The 20,455-nt window shown below is 50.8% G+C and overlaps 1 protein-coding gene across 5 annotated transcripts; it reads right to left on the bottom strand.

The window, feature by feature from the left end:
• Window positions 1–1,382: 1,382 nt before the first annotated feature.
• On the bottom strand, window positions 1,383–12,912 carry ELAC1 (elaC ribonuclease Z 1). Of its 5 annotated transcripts, XM_029061299.2 has the most exons (6): window positions 12,792–12,912; window positions 10,083–10,193; window positions 8,677–8,840; window positions 6,458–6,928; window positions 2,945–3,329; window positions 1,383–2,053 (listed from the first exon to the last, which is right to left on the bottom strand). In XM_029061299.2, the coding sequence occupies exons 3-6, from the start codon at window positions 8,831–8,833 to the stop codon at window positions 2,017–2,019; spliced, it is 1,050 nt and encodes a 349-aa protein (XP_028917132.1). In that variant the 5' UTR covers window positions 8,834–8,840; window positions 10,083–10,193; window positions 12,792–12,912; the 3' UTR covers window positions 1,383–2,016. The 5 variants fall into 5 exon arrangements, with proteins under 5 accessions (XP_028917132.1, XP_007657720.1, XP_007657712.1 ...); XM_007659530.4 differs by having other exon boundaries at window positions 1,383–3,329; window positions 12,788–12,909; XM_007659522.4 differs by having other exon boundaries at window positions 1,383–3,329; window positions 12,792–12,909.
• Window positions 12,913–20,455: the final 7,543 nt, after the last annotated feature.

Raw genomic sequence — 20,455 nt, 5'->3', positions numbered from 1 at the left:
GATTAAGACTGTGAGCCCCATGTGGGACAGGGGACTATGTCCAACCCAACTGGCTTGTATCCAGCCCAGCGCTCAGTACAGTGCCCTGCACATAGTAAGTGCTTAACAAACACCATAATTATCATTATTAGATACAAGCTAATTCATTCATTCAGTAGTATTTACTGAGCGCCCACGATGTGCAGAGCACTGTAATAAGCGCTTGGAATGTACAATTCGGCAACGGATAGAGTCAATCCCTGCCCAACGACGGGCTCACAGTCTAATCGGGGGAGACGGACGGCAGAGCAAAACAGAACGAAACAAAAACAAGACAACATTATCACGACAAATAGAATCGAGGGGATGTACACCTCATTAACAGAATACACAGGGTAATAAAAAATATACACAAATGAGCACAATGCTGAGAGGAGGGGAAGGGGGAGGAGCAGAGGGAAAGGGGGTTTAGCCGAGGGGGACGCAGTCCCTGTCCCTCACAGGGCTCACAGTCTCAATCCCCATTTTGCAGATGAGGTAACTGAGGTACGGAGAAGTTAAGTGAATCGCCCCAGGTCAAACAGCAGGTAGGTGGCAGACTGTTAATCGGGCCACACCGGGTCAATGGGAATCCAAAATTTCCTCCAAGTCTGTAGGCTGGGTCTGTTCTGCTCCCCCCACCCCACCGAGGATAACAGGCCTAAATTACGCAGGTCAGGCCTGCAAACCTCAGGACCGCTCCGGAGAGGGCCACACCGACGGCACACGTATCTCCGATTAGCTCAAAACCCCTACAAAAGGGGCATTCTCTACCTGAGCCGCTTGGGCCGGTCCCGGTATGCCCGGGAAGGGAGGAGGAGGAGGAGGAAGAAGAAGAAGGGGAGGAGGAGGAGGGAGGATTTATGCAGCTGGGAAACTTAATCCCCTGCCTTTCCCCTTTTACTTCTACGTGGGCGAATTCAATCTTTGTACCTGCCATGTCGACCGAGTTTATAATTAGCACGCTGACATCCGAGCGGTAGTGTTTCTCAGCCAGATTTTTTCAGGGAGAAGTATTTTTAACTTTGGATCAAGTTGGAGACACATCTGAGACCCCTGACTTCCTTTTCGGTTTGTGATTCCACATGTCCAAGTTCTTGAAATAAGGGGAATGCCTCCGAACCAACCTGGGCTAGCGGGCAGCCTTTAGGACGGACACGTCCGAGCACGTCCCTCTCTACTGAAATGGAGTGTTTCCCTAAAAAGCACCGTCATCCCACCGCAAGAGAACAATTCGTACCCTACGCAGAAATGCTTCGATAGTTTCTGATTAGTAGTGAATTGAGGCCGGCAGCAGGTAACATGGAAAATGTGTGTTCCCAAGTGCTTAATAAATAAATGAATACTCAATAAATACCACCGAGTGAATGAATGAATGAATCTTCTTCAGTTACCGTATCTTTCCTGGTTAGCAATTACAACACAAAAAAATGCTATCATTAATAACAGTAATAAAGCACTCAATAGATACCACTGAGTGAATGAATGAATCTTCTTTAGTTAGTATCCTTCCGGGTTAAAGCAATTACAACGCAAAATAATGCTCTTACTAATAACGGTAATAAAGGGCAATTAAAAACAATTTTATTTCTTCCGGAAGCTCTTAAAGAGAACTCCATCTAGAATGGGATTTCTGTCACCGCAGTCAATGGGCACCACATGTGAGCGTTCTTACGTCTTTCTCTTCCCCTCCGGTCCTCGGTCAAGAATTCGTTTTCAGGTGCAAAAATGCCGGAATGAAAAAGTCCAGGTGCCGAAATACCACTTGCAGCTCAGGCTACGGATCAGGCCGATCTCCGTCCCCGGAAACGCAGCCAACTCTGGAGCTATTCCCATTCCAGGTTGGCCCACGTGTCCCTGTGATGGGTTAACCCACCCGGGTTCCCTGGGGTCTTACCAACAGTCGGCTAGAGCTTCCCACACTAACCTGGCATTTTTGGTTGTCTGCCAGGATATGGCAACAGAATACCTGGGTCGAGTTTGAACACCGCTTGATCCTCAGTCAATAAATGCCGCAAACAATACTGGATGTTTGCTAAAAACAGAAAACAGGTAAACGGGCACTTCAGACAGACGCAGGACCTTTAAAACCATTAGGCGTTACACTTCTTCTGGTGCCGCAGTTTCGCACCTGAAAAACGCCTATTCCAGAGACGGGCACTACGCGGATTCAGCGGTGGGATTTCAAAGGTTTTTATATCTTTCGGTAGCTTTCGCGTGCTACTGAACTTTGGAACTAAATGGAAAGGCCAGTTGAACACTCTGCAGACTGAGACATCTGGCTCAAACTCGTACTACATTTTAAGAGTTCGTACGTTGTATAGTCCCCCCCCAGGCCTATGCAAAGAATACTTTTCTCCCCTCTTTTCCCACCGCCCTGGATCGGCTTAGTCTGTCATTAGGTTGACCAACCTCAGGGCAGATGAATGACTAAGTCTAGATCTCCTTTAGCTGAAGTGTGTGTGTGTGTGTGTGAAAAATTTTCATATTTAAAGTGTTTAAATGTAAATATTTTAAAAAATATATGTGGCCCGGTGGTTCCAGCAGTGAAGTTCTGCAAGGATCTGAGCTCGGAGCCAAGGGTGGCCAGGGGGTCAAGCCCAAGTCAGCGGCTGGTATACGCCGATCCAAGCCATCGCTTAGTTGATCTGGGTCTTGAAGAAAGGTGCCCGTTCTAAAGGAGACGCTCTGTCCGATTCCACCGAGGCCATGTAGGCCGCTTCACTAATGCGGCCCCACCCTTGCTGGGATTCCTGGGCCCCCAAATAATTTTGACTAGAAATCCCCCAGGGCAGGCTCGGTTACACAACCGCACGTCACTGTGCGTTCAGGTAAGCCTGGTTTCGTTTTTTTCACTGGAATGTCAATCACCATAAAATCCTCCGCTAGTGTAACTTCTTGGAAATCCAACACCGATTCCGCTTGCCTTTTTAGTTCTTGAACATCATCCGTTTCTCCTTCTCCAGCCAGGGCCGTCGGTTTATACCGCTGACTGAAGTGAGTTAGGACCAGCTTCTTCGCTCCGCAAAGCTTTGCAAACTCTGCGGCCACGAGGGGGGTGCTATGGCCGTGCTCTCTAGCTTTGGCCATCTGGCTATCATCCAAGGTAGCTTCGTGAACCAACAGGTCGGCTTCCCGGCACAGTTTCACCCCTCCGTCTCCCACGGGCCCGGAGCAATCCCCCAGGATGCAAATCTTTCTGCCGGGGACGGGCTCTTCCATGACGTCCCGAGGGGAGACCGTAAGTCCGTTTTCCAGAACGATGGCAGTTCCATTTTTTAGTTTTCCATACGCAGGGCCCGGCTGGACACCTAATCGCAAACACAGTGGAGATCGGATCACGGTCACAAAACCTCTGTTTTACGTGCGTCACAAATATCAATCGATCTTATTTATGGAGCTCCTGCTGTGCGCAGAACACACAGTACAACGTAACCGACACACTCCCTGCCCACGACAAGCTTACGGTCTAGAGCGGGAGATAGACATTAATATTAATCAATAAAAGACGGATAAGGAGAAAAAGATTCTATTCTTCTCAGGTATCTGCGCTGTTTTTCAGCTGCAGCAGGAAGGCTAGAATCATCTCCAACTTTTTTTTTAATGGCATTCGCTGAGTGCTTACTATGTGCCACACACTGTACTGAGCACCGGGGAAGATACAAGCTAATCACACTGGACACAGTCCCTGTCCCACGTGGCAGTCTTAATCCCCATTTTTCAGATAAGGCAACTGAGGCCCAGAGAAACTAAGTGGCTTGCTCGGGGACACACCGCAGGCAAACGGCGGAGCCGGGATTAGAACCCAGATCCTCTGATGCCCAGGTCCGGGATCTATCCACTTGGCCGTGCTGCCTCTCTGCCAAGCTTAACTTTGACCGCCCAGACTAGCAGTATCGCTGCTACGCTGTGCCTCACGCAGAATTCAAACGTATTTTATATTTTCATCCCATTCTCGTTAGAGGCACGTTAACGACAGCCTAATTTCCCACCCCGATTAGACACACGGATCTGCTTACAGACCGACTTTTTCTTGCAGATGAATCTCTAGGAGAAACCAAATGTCTGAGGGGTACATGGGCCGGGGGCTCAGGAGGGGACACCGATTTGTACCTTCCAAGCGCTTAGTACAGTGCTCTACACATAGTAAGCGCTCAATAAATACTATTGAATGAATGAATGAATGAATGAAGGCAATGATAAGGATAGGAAAAGGCTTGTCCCGGCCACAAAGATGAAAGCCCATTTAAGTCAAATCCAAACCACGGAACGATATTGGGTCATTCTCGTTGGTCCTGGACTCTGACCCCCTCCAATCTCTCTCCCTTCCCCTCCACGGAAACTGCCCTAAGGCGCAATGTTCACCAACTGGTGATCCCACTCCTTAAATGAACCCCCTTCAACCTGGCTTCTGCCCCCTTGCTCTACAGAGACTGCCCTCTTTAAGGTCACCAGAGACCTCCTTCTTGCTAAATTCACTGTCCTCTACTCCATCCTCCTCCTCCTCGAGCCCTGAGCTGCCTTTGCCACTCCAGACCGTTCTCCTTGAAACAATTATCTAACCGGGGCTTCACTGACACTGTCCTCTCCTGCTCCTTCTGAGTGAGGTCTGCCTCCCTCCTCTGTCGGGGGTGCCTCAAGGCTCAGTTCTGGCTCCCTTTCCATTCTCCACTTACACCCACTCCCTCGGAGAACTCATTCACTCCCCTTGCTTTAACTACCACCTCTTCGGGAATGATTCCTAAATCTACATCTCCGGCCCTGATCCCTCTCCTCCTCTGCGGCCTCTCAACTACTCTTGCCTTCGGGGCATCTCTACTTGGCCGTCCAGCCGACACCTCAAACTTAACCTGTCCAAAACAGAACGCCTCATCTTCCCACCCGAGCCCCGTCCTCTCCCTGTCTTTCCCATCACTGTAGACAGCGCCACCCTCCTCCCTTGTCCGTAACCTTGTCCACAAACCCGTAATCGTGTCATTATCCTTGACCCCTCTGTCATTCGACCCACCTATTCACTTCTGCCTTCACGACGACCTCAAAGTCTGCCCTTTCTTCTCCATCCAAACGGCCACCGAGTTGGTCCCAGAACTCATTATTTCCCACCTTGACTACTGCATTAGCCTCCTCGCTGACCTCCCTGTCTCCCCCTACTCCAGTACCTACCTCACTCTGCTGCGCACGGAGCAGTTTTCTAAGTTCTGTCCGTGTCTCCTCACTCAAGGATCTCCCGTGTTTGCCCATCCATTTCCACATCAAACTAAATCGCCTTAGTTTTAGGAGCAAACATCGCAAACAAGCAAACACTGGCTTTAAAGCAATCATCTCGCCCCTTCCAATCTTACCTCGCTGATTTCCTAGTACAACCAAGGACACTCGCGTCGCTCCCCTAATTCCAACCTATTCAGGGTACCTGGATCTCAGCCATCTCATCACCAACCCCTTGGGCATGGAACCCCCTCCTTCATCAGATCTGGCAGACCACCACTCTCCTCACCTTCGAAGTCACCTCTCTTCTAAGAGGCCCTCCCCAGCTGGGCCCTAATCTCCCCTCCTTCCTGCATCACCTTTGCATTTGGATCTGTGCCCTTTAACTACTTCGTCTTTACCCCAACCTCAGCCACCCAGCGTTTCTTTTGGTGGTATTTGTTACGCGCTTTAACCATGGGCCAAGGCCCGTACTAAGCACCGGGGTAGATAAAAGATAATCAGGATGGACACCGTCTATGTCCCACAGTCAATCTCCATTTTACAGAGGAGGCAACTGAGGCAGAGAAGTTCAGAGACTTGTCCAAGGTCATACTGCAGACAAGTAACGGAGCCGGGACTAGAACCTAGGACCTCTGACTCCCAGACACCCGCTCTTTCCACTAGACCATGTTGCTCCCCTTTGGGTCTATATCCATTATTTCCTGTAATTCCTGTCTCCCCCTCTAATCAATCACGCCTCTCTAGATCGTAAGCTCGCCGTGGGCAGGGAACACGTCTATCGACTCCGTTGCATTGTAGCAGAGTGCTCTGCACCCAGTGAGTGCTCAATACATACCAGTGATTGGCCAATCCCTAACTCTGGTTGTAAAGTACAGCCTTCATAATGCCTGAAGTTTTCTCCACACCCCTCTTCTCCCAACAAGCCTCTCCCCAACGCTCACCGAGGCCAGTTTTATAGGATTTTTTTTAAACTACTGTCGCTAATCAATTTCCGTGGGACGGTCAGCCCGGAGGCGGGAAATTTGAAAAATGCACACGGTTCTCGCTCTGGTCACCACCTTATGGCTCTGGACAAGAGCCTGAGCTCTCGACCCAGCGCGTTCCCTTATTTAAACATTAAACCTCCCCGCCACCCGGTCGGACAAGTGCCCGTAAAAGATGAAACGATCTCCCGGCAACCTCGTCTCGCCCACTCCGTCATCGGGGGAGGGCGGCGAACGGGATCGCTTACCGAGGTCTTTTAATTTCTGAGCATTGAGTCTTCCGGGACGCTCCTTCTCCTCCAGGGAAAAGCCGAAGGACGGTATACGGTGAAAGAGACGAAACGCTTTTACCACGAAGTGTTCGTTTTCCACCAAGAGGTAAGAGCCTTCCTCGGGGTCCAGGCGGATAGTCCTCCCTTGCGCTTCTTTAGAGGGGTTGTCATTCGAGGGGTTCAGGTAGGACGGCTCTTTCAACTCCCCCTCGGGGCACTGATCTGCCGTGGGCACCAGCTCGTGCACGACGTAGGGGAAGACGAGCTCCGAGCGAGAGAGCGCCAAGGCTCGCCACACGAAGTCCCGGAGCCCTTCCGGCCCGTAGATTTCGACGGGCTGTCTGCTGACCGTGGGGCTGCTCTGTAAACTGATGGTGCAGAGGAGCCCGGGTAGGCCAAACACATGGTCCCCGTGAAGATGAGTGACGAAGATCTTGGAAACTCTCCCTTTTACACATCGAGACAGAGAGGGCAGAGTCGCACCGGTCGGAAATGAGGAGCAAAGAGCGACGCGAAGGGTAAAGGCAAACGACTTCAAGGAAGAGAAATGGGGCCGTTGGCCTTCCGCTTCCTCGGGGAGATCGCCCCGAAATGCAGTCGATAGAGACTTTGGCTTCAGATGATTGAGCCAAGGATTCCCCTGTGTCTACCCCAGCGCTCAGAACAGTGCTCGGCACATAGTAAGCGCTTAACAAATACCAACATTATTATTATTATTATTATCTCTGTTTAGGCCTTGAGCTATGTGGGCTGGCCTGTGGCGACGTGTCACCCTGATATTACAATCTCGGTTGCACTCCAGCCCACTGGAAAGAAGTGGCTTGATTATCCTGGCCTTTTCACTGCAGCCCAAACAACTGGAAACAAACGCTTTTCCTTTTCCTTACCTCCACCCGCTGTGCTTAAAGTCATCCTCCAAATCAGTTTTTGCCTCTCTGGTCCCCCGTCGGGAGATAGTAATGAGATGGGCTTAGACCCCATGGCCCCCGAGCCTCTGACTGTGGATTCCAGAAACTGGAAAGAGCCACTGTCTTACCCTCTGAGAAGTTCCCACTCGGCCGCCACAAAGCTGGGCTCGACTCGGTAAGGGGGCTTCATTTTTTTATAATAATAATAATTATGGCATCGGTTAAGCGCTTAATAATGATGCTGGTATTTGTTAAGCGCTTACTATGTGCCGAGCACTGTTCTAAGCGCTGGGGGAGATACAGGGGAATCAGGTTGTCCCACGTGAGGCTCACAGTTAATCCGCATTTTACAGATGAGGTAAGTGAGGCCCAGAGAAGTGAAGTGACTTGCCCACGGTCACACAGCTGACAAGTGGCGGAGCCGGGATTCGAACTCATGACCTCTGACTCCCAAGCCCGGGCTCTTTCCACTGAGCCACGCTGCTTCTCTAAACTTAACTAGGGAGCTTAACTACGTGCCGGGCACTGTACTAAGCGCCGGGGTGGATACGAGCAGATCGGGTTGGACACAGTCCCTGTCCCACGTGGGGCTCACAGCCTCAATCCCCATCTTCCAGACGAGGTAACTGAGGCCCAGAGAAGTTAAGTGACTTGCCCAGAGTCACCCAGCTGACCGGTGGCGGAGTCGGGATTAGAACCCATGACCTCTTGACTCCCAAGCCCGGGCTCTTCCATCGAGCCACGCTGCTTTTTTCCATTGGAAGGAGCAAAAATATTCCATTCAGATGTACCGGAGCAAAGAATCCGTTCCTCCCAATATCATGAATAAGAGGTAACTCCTCCTAGAAGGAGCAGAGGGCTGATATTTGGGGCGGCTGGGTTCTAGTCCCAGTTTCTTCTGATCTTGGGCAAATAAATGATCCGTTTGGGTGTCCCGGTTTCGCCGGAGAGCACGGCATTGGGTTGGGAGCTCTACTGCAGACGGGGGAAGGTTTAACGAAGACTAATATCCGACCGCCTGTAAAACGGGGGGGGGGGGGTCGCACCAGGAAACCGCACAGCAATGTGAATTTCTTGGAAGAACAGCCCGACACGCTGCCGGTTTTACTGGGCCGGGCTGTGACTGCCCGCATTTTTCCTGGACATTAAGGACACGGGCACAACGTCGCGGGAGCCGGGAATAAATTAAAAATTAAATTAAGCAGCTTGAGCTTGGGCGGGGGGGGGGGCGTGGAACATCGACGTACGATGTGTTCGGTGCACGAATGAATTCCCGGTGGTACTGACCTGCTTTGAGATGGCTTTTCATAAACTGGGTCTGGGTTCCCTCCCCGCAGTCGAATAACCAACACTCTCCTTCGTAACGGAAGGCCACGGCGGAGGCTCCCCGGGTGGGCGAGGGGTAGGCTGAGCCCGTCCCCAGGAACGTTATTTCCATGGACATCTTCCTCCTGAAACAGTAGAAGGGAGGGTCGGGTCGGTCAGGCGCTCACTACTTAGAACATGAGACCGTAAGCCCGTCAAACGGCCGGGACCGTCTCTATCTGTTGCCGACTTGTTCATTCCAAGCGCTCAGTACAGTGCTCCGCACGCAGTAAGCGCGCAATAAATAAATACTATTGAACATCGTACTAAGGATTCGGGAAAGCGCAGGAGAGTCGGCGTATTCGTTCCCCGCCCGCCAGGAGCTCACGGCCTACAACGGGTGACGGACATTAAAGTAAGTTACGGAGAGGGGAAATGGCGGAGTATAAGGATGGGTGCGTTAGAATGACGGTGGCGTTTTTTAAGCCCTTACTGTGTGCCAGGCACCGGACTAAGCACCGGGGTGGATACGAGCAGACCAAGTTGGACGCAGTCCCCGTCCCGCGTGCGGCTCCCACCTCGGCCCCAGTTTGTACCGATGGGTCCCGGGTGGGGTGACTATCAAGGGATCAGGCAAACGTCCCAACGAGGCTCGAAACACTTGGCCTTCTCATCTCACCGACATTCACGGTCAGGACACGTCCCTACGTGTCTTTTAAAGTAAGCGTCTTTTGCAGGGTACGCGTTAAGCGCTTACTACGTGCCCAACGCCGTACTAAGCGCTGCAGATACAAGATAATCAGGTCGCACTCAGGTCTCTGTCCCATACGGGCCCCCTTGGCAGTCAGCCGCTCAAAGAGCTCCTCGGAGGGAGGATCAAACGTTCAAGATCGTGCTGCTCGAGCAAACGATCGGTCGTATCTATTGAGTGTTCGCTACGGGCTCAGCACTTAGATTAAAATATACCAGGGCTGCCAGGCACATTCCCGGCCCACAGCGAGCGTGGCCTAGTGGATAGAGCCCGGGTCTGGGAGTGAGAAGGACCTGGGTTCTGATCCTGCCTCCCCAACTTGTCTGCTGTGTGACCTTGGCCAAGTCACTCAACTTCTCCGTGCCTCAGTTCCCTCACCTGCAAAATGGGGATTAAGACTGGGAGCTCTGTGAGGGACGGGGACCGTGTTCGACCCGATTAGCCTGTATCTACCCGGCACTTAGTTCAGTGCTTGGCACACACTAAGTGCTTACCAGATACCCCAACGATGATTATTATTATTAATAATAATATAAAGATTAGGTACATAAGTGCTGTGGGGATGCACATAAGTCCGCCAACATTATTACTTCTTTCTGGGCACTTTGTAAAGAACATTTTATAACAAAACACTTACCGCTGGCTACGCACAACACACCGGATTTAGATCACGAATGTCCCAACTCTACTGCAAGCATAATCCGGAGGAGAGAATATTCCAGGATTCAGCTTGGCCAGGCATAAGGTTCTGGAACAGAAAAACGCAGACAAGAGCTTTTTTTTAAAAAAAAAATTCTGGTAGCCGGGGCTATTTATCCCCCTTCCATTAGCCCCCCCCATCTTCCTGCTAAATTCTCCCGAAAGGGTCCATTAGAGGAATGTTTGAAAAATGGGAAAATTTTTTTTTAAAAAAGGAAAAGCAGCAGGTAAGACCACCCGGAAATGTAACACTATTAAATTTGATTCCCAAACTGCTCGGGGGGAAGTTGCCCCGCGTACACAATCCGCATCCCAATCCCTCGCCCGTGCATTCGGGAGCTCATTTCGGTCACTTAACGCCTCGGTGCCTCAGTTGCCTCATCTGTAAAATGGGGACTAAGACCGTGAGCCCCAGGTGGGACAACTTGATGACCTTGTATCTTCCCCGGCGCTTAGACCAGTGCTTGGCACATAGTAAGCGTTTAACAAATGTCATTATTATTAGTAAGCGCTTAACAAATATCATTATTATTCATTCAATCGCATTTACCGAGTGCTTCCCGTAGAGAAGCAGCGTGGCTTAGTGGGAAGAGCCCGGGTCTGGGAGTCAGAGGTCGTGGGTTCTAATCCCGGCTCGGCCGCTTGTCAGCTGTGTGACTGTGGGCAAGTCACTTCCCTTCTCCGGGCCTCAGGTCCCTCATCTGGAAAATGGGGATGAAGACTGGGAGCCCCATGTGGGACAACCTGATGACCTGATATCCCCCCCAGCGCTTAGAACAGTGCTTGGCACATAGTGAGCGCTTAATAATAATAATGACGGTACTTGTTAAGCGCTCACTATGTGCCAAGCACTAATCTAAGCGCTGGGGTAGATACAGGGTCATCAGATTGCCCCACATGGGGCTCACGTTTTTAAATCCCTATTTTTACAGATGAGGGAACTGAGGCAAAGAGGAAATGAAGTCACTTGCCCAAGGTCACGCGGCAGACAAGTGGCGGGGGCAGGATTAGAATCCACGACCTCTGACTCCCAAGCCTCTGCTCTTTCCACTGAGCCACGCTGCTTCTCTAACAAATATCAGCGCTTAACAAATATCAACATCGTGGTTATTATTATTCCCTTGTATCTCCCCCAGCGCTTAGAACGGTGCTTGGCACAAGGTAAGCGCTTAAGCGAATACCCACATTATCGTTATTATTTTTACCTTGTATCTCCCCCAGCGCTTAGAATGGTGCTTGGCACATAGTAGGCGCTTAACAAATACCCACATTCTCGCTATTATTATTACCTTGTATCTCCCCCAGCGCTTAGAACAGTGCTCGGCACATGGTAGGCGCTTATCAAATACCCGCACTACAGTTATTTTGTATCTCCCCCAGCGCTTAGCACAGTGCTTGGCACATAGTGAGGGTTTAACAAATACCCACATTATAGTTATTATTATTACCCTGTACCTCCCCAGGCGTATTATTATCTTGTATCTCCCCCAGCGCTTAGCACAGCGCTTGGCCCGTAGTAAGCGCTTAAATACCCACATTATTATTATCTTGCATCTCCCCCAGCGCTTAGCACAGTGCTTGGCCCATAGTAAGCGCTTAAGACGCACATTATTATCTTGCAGCTCGCCCAGCGCTTAGCACAGCGCTTGGCCCATAGTAAGCGCTTAAATACCCACATTATTATTATCTTGCATCTCCCCCAGCGCTTAGCACAGTGCTTGGCCCATAGTAAGCGCTTAAGACGCACATTATTATCTTGCATCTCCCCCAGCGCTTAGCACAGCGCTTGGCCCATAGTAAGCGCTTAAGACGCACATTATTATCTTGCAGCTCGCCCAGTGCTTAGCACAGTGCTTGGCCCATGGTAAGCGCTTAACCAATACCCACATGATCTTGCAGCTCGCCCAGCGCTTAGCACAGTGCTTGGCCCATAGTAAGCGCTTAACCAATACCCACATGATCTTGCATCTCCTCCAGCGCTTAGCACAGTGCTTGGCCCATAGTAAGCGCTTAAGACCCACATTATTCTTATTATCTTGCATCTCCCCCAGCGCTTAGCACAGTGCTTGGCCCATGGTAAGCGCTTAACCAATACCCACATTATGATCTTGCAGCTGCCCAGCGCTTAGCACAGCGCTTGGCCCATAGTAAGCGCTTAAGACCCACATTATTCTTATTATCTTGCAGCTCGCCCAGCGCTTAGCACAGTGCTTGGCCCATAGCAAGCGCTTAACCAATACCCACATTATGATCTTGCAGCTGCCCAGCGCTTAGCCCATAGTAAGCGCTTAAGACCCACATTATTCTTCTCTTGCAGCTCCCCCAGCGCTTAGCACAGTGCTTGGCCCATGGTAAGCGCTTAACCAATACCCACATTATGATCTTGCAGCTGCCCAGCGCTTGGCCCATAGTAAGCGCTTAAGACCCACATTGTTCTTATTCTCTTGCAGCTCCCCCAGCGCTTAGCACAGCGCTCGGCCCATGGTAAGCGCTTAACCCATACCCACATTATGACCTCGCAGCTCCCCCAGCGCTTAGGTAAGTGTCTGCGCTTTCTGGGGGGCCAGACACCGGTCTGAGCGCTGCGGGGGCCGGAGAAGGTCGCAGAGGGGCAGCCCCGGCGCCGAGAACAGACACACTCACGCACACGCTGTGCAGCACCGCCTGCAAGGCGCTCGGCCGGGCAGGGGGCAGCGGGGGCCGGACTGCGCATGCTCAGCCCCAGCGCGGGCTCGCCTTCCGCGTGGACGCTCGGCGGCGCGCGGGAAAGGGGGGCGTGACCCCGGACTAGGTCGGACTGCGCCTGCCCGGCCCCTGGCGGCCGTGCGGAGGCGCACGGGACGGGGGGGCGTGGCCTCGGACGCGGCCGGATTGCGCATGCCCGGCTCCGCGGGGCCGTTCGGAGGCGCGCGGAACGGGGGGGCGTGGCCTCCGACGCGGCCTGATAGCGCATGCCCGGCCCCGCGTGGCTGTTCGGAGGCGCGCGGTAAGGGGGGCGTGGCTTCGGACGCGGCCGGATTGCGCATGCCCGGCACCTCGTGGCTTTTCGGCGGCGCGCGGGAAAGGGGGCGAGGCCTCGGACGCGGCCGGATTGCGCATGCCCGGCACCTCGTGGCCTTTCGGCGGCGCGCGGGAAATGGGGCGTGGCCCCGGACGTGGCCGGACTGCGCATGCCTCAGTGTTGTCCTGTTGTTTCGTTCTGTTTCGCTCTGCCGTCTGTCTCCCCCGATTAGACTGTGAGCCCGTCATTGGGCGGGGACTGTCTCTATCTGTTGCCGAATTGTACATTCCAAGCGCTTAGTACAGTGCTCTGCACATAATAAGCGCTCAATAAATACCACTGAATGAATAAATGAATGCCTCAGTCCCGCCTGGCCGTTGGGCGGCGCGCGGGAAAGGGGGCGTGGCCCCGGACGCGGCCGGACTGCGCATGCTCAGCCCAAGCGCGGGCTCGCCCCCTGCGTGGCCGTTGGGCGGTGCGCGGGGAAGGGGGCGCGGCCCCGGACGCGGCCGGACTGCGCATGCTCAACCCAAGCGCGGGCTGGGCTCCCGCGTGGCCGATCGGCGGCGCGCGGGAAAGGGGGCGTGGCCCCAGACGCGGCCGGACTGCGCATGCCCGGCCCCGTGTGGGCGTTCGGCGGCGCGCGGGAAAGGGGGCGCGGCCCCGGACGCGGCCGGACTGCGCATGCTCAACCCAAGCGCGGGCTGGGCTCCCGCGTGGCCGATCGGCGGCGCGCGGGAAAGGGGGCGTGGCCCCAGACGCGGCCGGACTGCGCATGCCCGGCCCCGCGTGGACGTTCGGCGGCGCGCGGGAAAGGGGCGCGGCCGGTTCTGCGCATGCTCAGTCCCCGTGGCCGTTGGGGCGTCGTTTCCAGGGAAACGGAGCCCGGGGCCTCTGGGCCTCAGTTTCCCCGCGGCTCCTCCTCCCTCCCTCCCTCCCTCCCTCCGACCCCCATCTTCCTTTCTTTTCATCGCTTTTCCTCGCCCTCCCGCCTGCCTTTTCCCTGAACAACATAACCCGTGCCCAGGCCCACGCTAGATCAATTCATCACTGAGGAAAACATTAAAAAAAAAAACAAAAAAAAAACCCCCCAAAAACCCAAATCCCCCAAAACAAAAAACTTGGACCCCCACAGGTTGAGGTTTTACTGACCGTTTTAACGAGGCCCTTGAGCGAGGAGGTCCTGGGTTCGAATCCCTTCGGTGGCCTTGAGCCAGTCACTGTCCACCGTACTTATTGAGCGCTCACTCGGTGCAGAAGGCTGTACTAAGCGCTTGGAAAGTACAGTTCAGCAGCACAGACGATCCCTCCCCAACAACAGGCATTTAATAATAATAATAATAATAATAATAATGGTACTTGTAAGTCCTCACTCTGTGCCGAGCACTGTTCTAAGCGCTGGGGGAGATACAAGGTCAACAGGGGGTCCTACGTGAGGCTCATAGTCTTCATCCCCATTTTCCAGATGAGGGCACTGAGGCCCAGAGAAGTGCAGTGACTTGCCCACAGTCACCCATCGAAGTAGGGGAGGCAGGATTCGAACCCACGACCCCTGACTCCCAAGCCCGGGCTCTTTCCGCTGAGCCACGCTGCTTCTGCAAGTCACTTTCATTCAGTTGTACTTATTGAGCGCTTACTCGGTGCAGAACGCTGTACTAAGCGCTTGGAAAGTACAGTTGGGCGGCACAGACGATCCCTACCTAACAACGGGCACTTAATAATAGAAATAATAATAATGGTACTTGTTAAGTCCTTACTATGTGCCAAGCACTGTTCTAAACGCTGGGGGAGATACAAGATCATCAGGTTGTCCCACATGGGGCTCCCAGTCTTCATCCCCATTTTCCAGATGAGGTCACTGAGGCCCAGAGAAGTGAAGTGACTTACCCACAGTCAGCTGACAAGCGGTGGACATAAGATTCGAACCCACCACCTCTGACTCCCAAGCCCGGCCTCTTTCCAGTGAGCCACGCTGCTTCTGCACGACACTTTCATTCAGTTGTACTTATTGAGCGCTCACTCGGCGCAGAACGCTGTACCAAGCGCTTGGACAGTACAGTTGGGCAGCACAGACGATCCCTACCCAACAACGGGCATTTAATAATGATAATAATAATAATGGTACTTGTTAAGCCCTTACTATGTGCCAAGAACTGTTCTAAGCGCTGGGGAAGATACAAGGTGATCAGGTTGTCCCATGTAGGGCTCACAGTCTTCATCCCCATTTTCCACACGAGGAAACTGAGGCCCGGAGAAGTGAAGTGGCTTGCCCACACAGCTAAGTAGGGGAGCCGGGATTAGAACCCACGACCTCTGACTCCCAAGCCCGGGCTCTTTCCATTGAACCACGCTGCTTCTGCAAGTCACTTTCATTCAATCTTACTTATTGATCGCTTCTTGTGTGCTGAACGCTGTACTAAGCGCTTGAAAAATACAATTCGGCAGCAGAGACAATCCTTACCCAGCAATGGGCACTTAATAATAATAAGAAGGATGGTACTTGTTAAGCGCTTACTATGTGCCAAGCACTGTTCTAAGCACTGGGGAGGATACCAGGTGATTAGGTTTTCTCACGTGGGGCTCACTGTCTTCATCCCCATTTTCCAGATAAGGCAACTGAGGCCCAGAGAAGTGAAGTGACTTGCCCAAAGTCACACAACGGACAAGTAGGGAAGCCGGGATTAGAACCCACGACCTCTGGCTCTCAAGCCCGGGCTCTTTCCGCTAAGCCAAGCTGCTTCTGCAAGTCACTTTCATTCAATTGTACTTACTGATCGCTTACTGTGTGCTGAACGCTGTACTAAGCGCTTGGAAAATACAGTTGGGCCGCACAGACGATCCCTACCCAACAACAGGCACTTAATAATAATAGTAATAATAATAATGTTGGTATTTGTTAAGCGCTTACTCTGTGCCGAGCACTGTTCTAAGCGCTGGGGGAGAGACAGAGTAATCGGGTTGTCCCACGTGAGGTTCACAGTTAATCCCCATTTTACAGATGAGGTCACTGAGGCACAGAGAAGTGAAGTGACTTGCCCCCAGTGACACAGCTGACAAGTGGCAGAGCTGGGATTCGAACTCATGACCTCTGACTCCCAAGCCCGGGCTCTTTCCACTGAGCCACGCTGCTTCCCGTAATGATGGTACTTGTTAAGCGCTTACTATATGCCAAGCACTGTTCTAAGCGCTGGGGGCAGATACAAGGTCATCAGGCTGTCCCACGTGGGGTCACAGTCTTCAATCCCCCATTTTCATTCAATTATTCATTCAATAGTATTTATTGAGCGCTTACTATGTGCAGAGCACTGTACTGAGCGCTTGGAATGGACAAATAGGTAGCAGATAGAGACAGTCCCTGCCCTTTGACGGGCTTACGGTCTAATCGGGGGGAGACGGGCAGACAAGAACAATGGCAATAAATAGAATCAAGGGGATGGACATCTCGTTAAAACAATAGCCGTACATTTTCCAGATGAGGGAACTGAGGCCCAGAGAAGTGAAGTGACTGGCCCTAAGTCACACAGCTGACAAGTAGGGGAGCGGGGATTAGAACCCACGACCTCTGACTCCCAAGCCCGGGCTCTTTCCACTGAGTCACGCTGCTTCTCCGTACCTCAGTTTCCCCATCCGGAAGTTGGGGGTGATAATAGCTAAACCCTACCCCACCGGGGTGTTGCGAGGAGTAAATAACTAAGTAATGTTAGGGGCTTGGGTAATAAAAGCACCACAAGGCAGGTATTATGACGGTTACTTTTTTCTTCAAATAAATCCACACCATAAACTCATTCTGAACTTTACTTACATCACAGTGTAAGGAGCTTTGGTAATAAAGCACCATAAAGACAGGTGTTATTACTGTTACTTTTTTCTTCATGGTAAACTGTCACCGATCTACCATAAATTGGTTCTGAATTTTCTTACATTACTGTTTCTCCTGCCAAAAAGAAAAAATGGGATCTCTGTCCTGTTAATTGAGCTTTCTGGTATTTTCTGCCACCGTAATTTCCTCTGGTAAATCTCCTAATGCTTTACTCCGTGCGGGGTGAAGACTTGTTGCCTTTTCAGTCGGTTTATGTGTTTATTTAGGTTTTTATGTATTATCTACGTAGAGAAGCAGCGAGGCCTTTATGGATAGAGCACGGACTTGGGAGTCAGAGGGTCACGGGTTCTAGTCCCGCTCTGCCACTTGTCTGCTGTGTGACTTTGGACAAATCACTTCATCTCTCTGGGCCTCAGTTACCTCATTTGTAAAATGGGGATTGAGACTGGGAGCCCCACGAGGGACAGGGGCTGTGTCCAACCCGTTTTGCTTGGATCCACTCCAGCGTTTAGTACAGTGCCTGCCGCATAGCTTGGCTCCGTGGAAAGAGCCCGGGCTTTGGCGTCAGAGGTCATGGGTTCGACTCCCAGCTCTGCCACTTGTCAGCTGTGTGATTGTGGACAAGTCACTTCACTTCTCTGGGCCTCAGTTACCTCATCTGTAAAATGGGGATGAAGACTGTGAGCCTCACGTGGGACAACCTCATTCCCCTGTATCTCCCCCAGCGCTTAGAACAGTGCCCTGCACATAGTAAGCGTTTAACAAATCCCAACATTATCATTATTACATAGTAAGCACTTAAATATCATTATTACTGTTTTCAAGCTTCAGTGGTTGCCACCTCCTGACGCTGTGGGACTTGGTAAAATAATTATCACATCAAGTGCATAGTACAGTGCTCTGCACATAGGCAGCGCTCAATAAATACATTTGAATGGTATTTATTGAGGCAGTGTGTGTGTATGTGTGCACGTGAGAAAAACACTGGAATAATAATGTTGGTATTTGTTAAGCGCTTACTCTGTGCAGAGCACTGTTTTAAGCGCTGGGGGAGATATAAGGTCATCAGGTCGTCCCACGTGAGGCTCACAGTTAATCCCCATTTTCCAGATGAGGTCACTGAGGCCCAGAGAAGTGAAGTGACTTGCCCCAAGTCACCCAGCTGACCAGTGGCGGTGCCAGGATTAGAACCCACGATCCCGGCTCCTTCCACTACGCCACGCTGATTTCTTTCCCAGCTTTTGGCGTTGTGAGGTGAGAGTGTAGGGGAAGAGAAGGAGGAGGTGCAGGGTTTGGGATAAGTGAATCAGTGTCAGGGATTGGGAGACACAGGAGACTTTAAGGAACCAAACTTACCTTCTAGTGCAGGAGTCCCACGTCTTAAACCACTTCTCCAGGACTGAGTTTATGAATTATCTGCTGAAATTGGTTGAATTGGGGTTGATTGGGTCCTGCTTTAGCCAATTTTTCTGCACTGCGTGCAGAGCCCCTAAAACACTTGTTATTTATTTATTTACAAATACATTTATTTATTTATTTAGTTTATTTATTTATTTATAAATGAATGCGTATTTGTTGAGCGCTTACTATGTGCAGAGCACCGGGGGCAATCACAGCCCGACTCTGACCTTCCCAAGCGCTGGCCACAGCCAAATTAGACTGAGGCCTAAAGTTGATGGAGAAAATCCAGCCAAGTGAATTTTCTTTTTTGAGTTAAGCTCACTGTGGGCAATGTGTGTACCATCTCAGCTGTACTGTGCTCTCCCAAGCGCTTAGCCCAGTGCTCTGCACAGTAAGTGCTCAATAAAGATGATTGGCTGGTGAATACCAGTGATTGATTGCCGGAGGTGGCCTTGCAGCATCTCACTGGTAGAGAAATATTTATATTTCTTTTTCCAAGGGCAAAGTAGTGCTTCAGCGTGGACTAGGGGATAGAGCATGGGCCTGCTAGTCAGAAGGACCTGGGTTCTAATCCCGATTCCATCGCTTCATTTGTCTGCTGTGTGACCTTGGGCAAGTCACTTCACTTCTCCGGACCTCATCTGTAAAATGGGGATTAATAATAATGTTGGTGTTTGTTAAGCGCTTACTCTGTGCAGAGCACTGTTCTAAGCGCTGGGGGAGATGCAGGGTCATCAGGTCGTCCCACGTGAGGCTCACAGTTAATCCCCATTTTACAGATGAGGTCACTGAGGCCCAGAGAAGTGAAGCGACTTGCCCGCAGTCACACAGCTGACAAGGGGCAGAGCCGGGATTCGAACCCATGACCTCTGACTCCCAAGCCCGGGCTCTTTCCACTGAGCCACGCTGCTTCTCATGTTAAGACTGTGAGCCCCGTGTGGGATAGGGACTGTGTCCAACCTGATTCGCTTCTATCATCTACCCCAGCTCTTACTACAGTACCTGGCACATAGTAAGCACTTCACAAAAACCAAAATTATCATTATTCCCTTACTAGACTTGGATAACTTGAGGTGGCTACAGGCAGAGAATAAGTGCCATCACCCCAGAAACCTCACCGTCATGAGAAACGGGAAGAACTGGCATGTGAAAAGCCTGGTCAGTTATGGGAGTTTTAACTCCAGCCATCTCCATTTCATTAATATTATTTTGGTAAAGCCTCTGCATTTATTTCAGAGATATTAAAATATGAGGACCTAACTTGAAGAAATGCAAAGTTGGACCGAAGCAAACTACAAGTACTTAAATAATAGGGGACGGAAGAGGAGAACAAAGAGGGTTATATAATCTGCCTCTATAATATTATTTTTAGCAGTTTAAATATTTTAAAGTTCATTTAAAAAAACCTCAAATTAGGCTGTTTAAAAATACTGGGTATACTAAGAACAAATACAGAAGCACAATGTATATATAGGAAATTTTTACTAAGAAAATATCAGACTCAAACTCAGATCTCAATACAGTTCACAAGCTCTAAAGGAGGAAAACAAGATTCACAATTTAACATAAATTTCTCGTAATTACCGGGCCTGCCTGTAATAAATCCTGTATGACATTTTGCATACAAAGGATTCCTCTTTATTAAAATTAGTTCTACCCCTACAGACATTCCATAGAAGTTGATTTTTGAGCTTTCTTGCCTCAAAACATAGGGAGGGTAGGAGTGAGAAAGCACTAGATAATGATTTTTGCAAGGTGTGATTTCCTAAGAGTCAACACACCTCCTGTGTGTGATGATCAAATTAGGGACATAAAATTCATTCTGGAAAAAAAAAATGAACACGTCACTTCAGTTACTATTTGGGGGATTTTGAGGAGAAAGGTAAAAAACGTTGCCCACAGAAAGAGTTTTCTATTCAAATACTGTACGCTTTGTATTCTATTTTGCAATTGTTCTCTTCCTCTTTCATAATGTAAATCTGTATCTACTGTATATATGCAGTAAATACTCCCAGCACTTAAATTATCCTTTGATAACAATAAATGCTTATTGACATTACGGCATATACAAGCAATGCAGAAACTGATG

This window comes from Ornithorhynchus anatinus, chromosome 3 (assembly GCF_004115215.2).
Source record: "Ornithorhynchus anatinus isolate Pmale09 chromosome 3, mOrnAna1.pri.v4, whole genome shotgun sequence".
In the NCBI taxonomy this organism is placed as follows: Eukaryota; Metazoa; Chordata; class Mammalia; order Monotremata; family Ornithorhynchidae; genus Ornithorhynchus; species Ornithorhynchus anatinus.
This window is presented reverse-complemented; position numbering and strand designations above follow the sequence as displayed.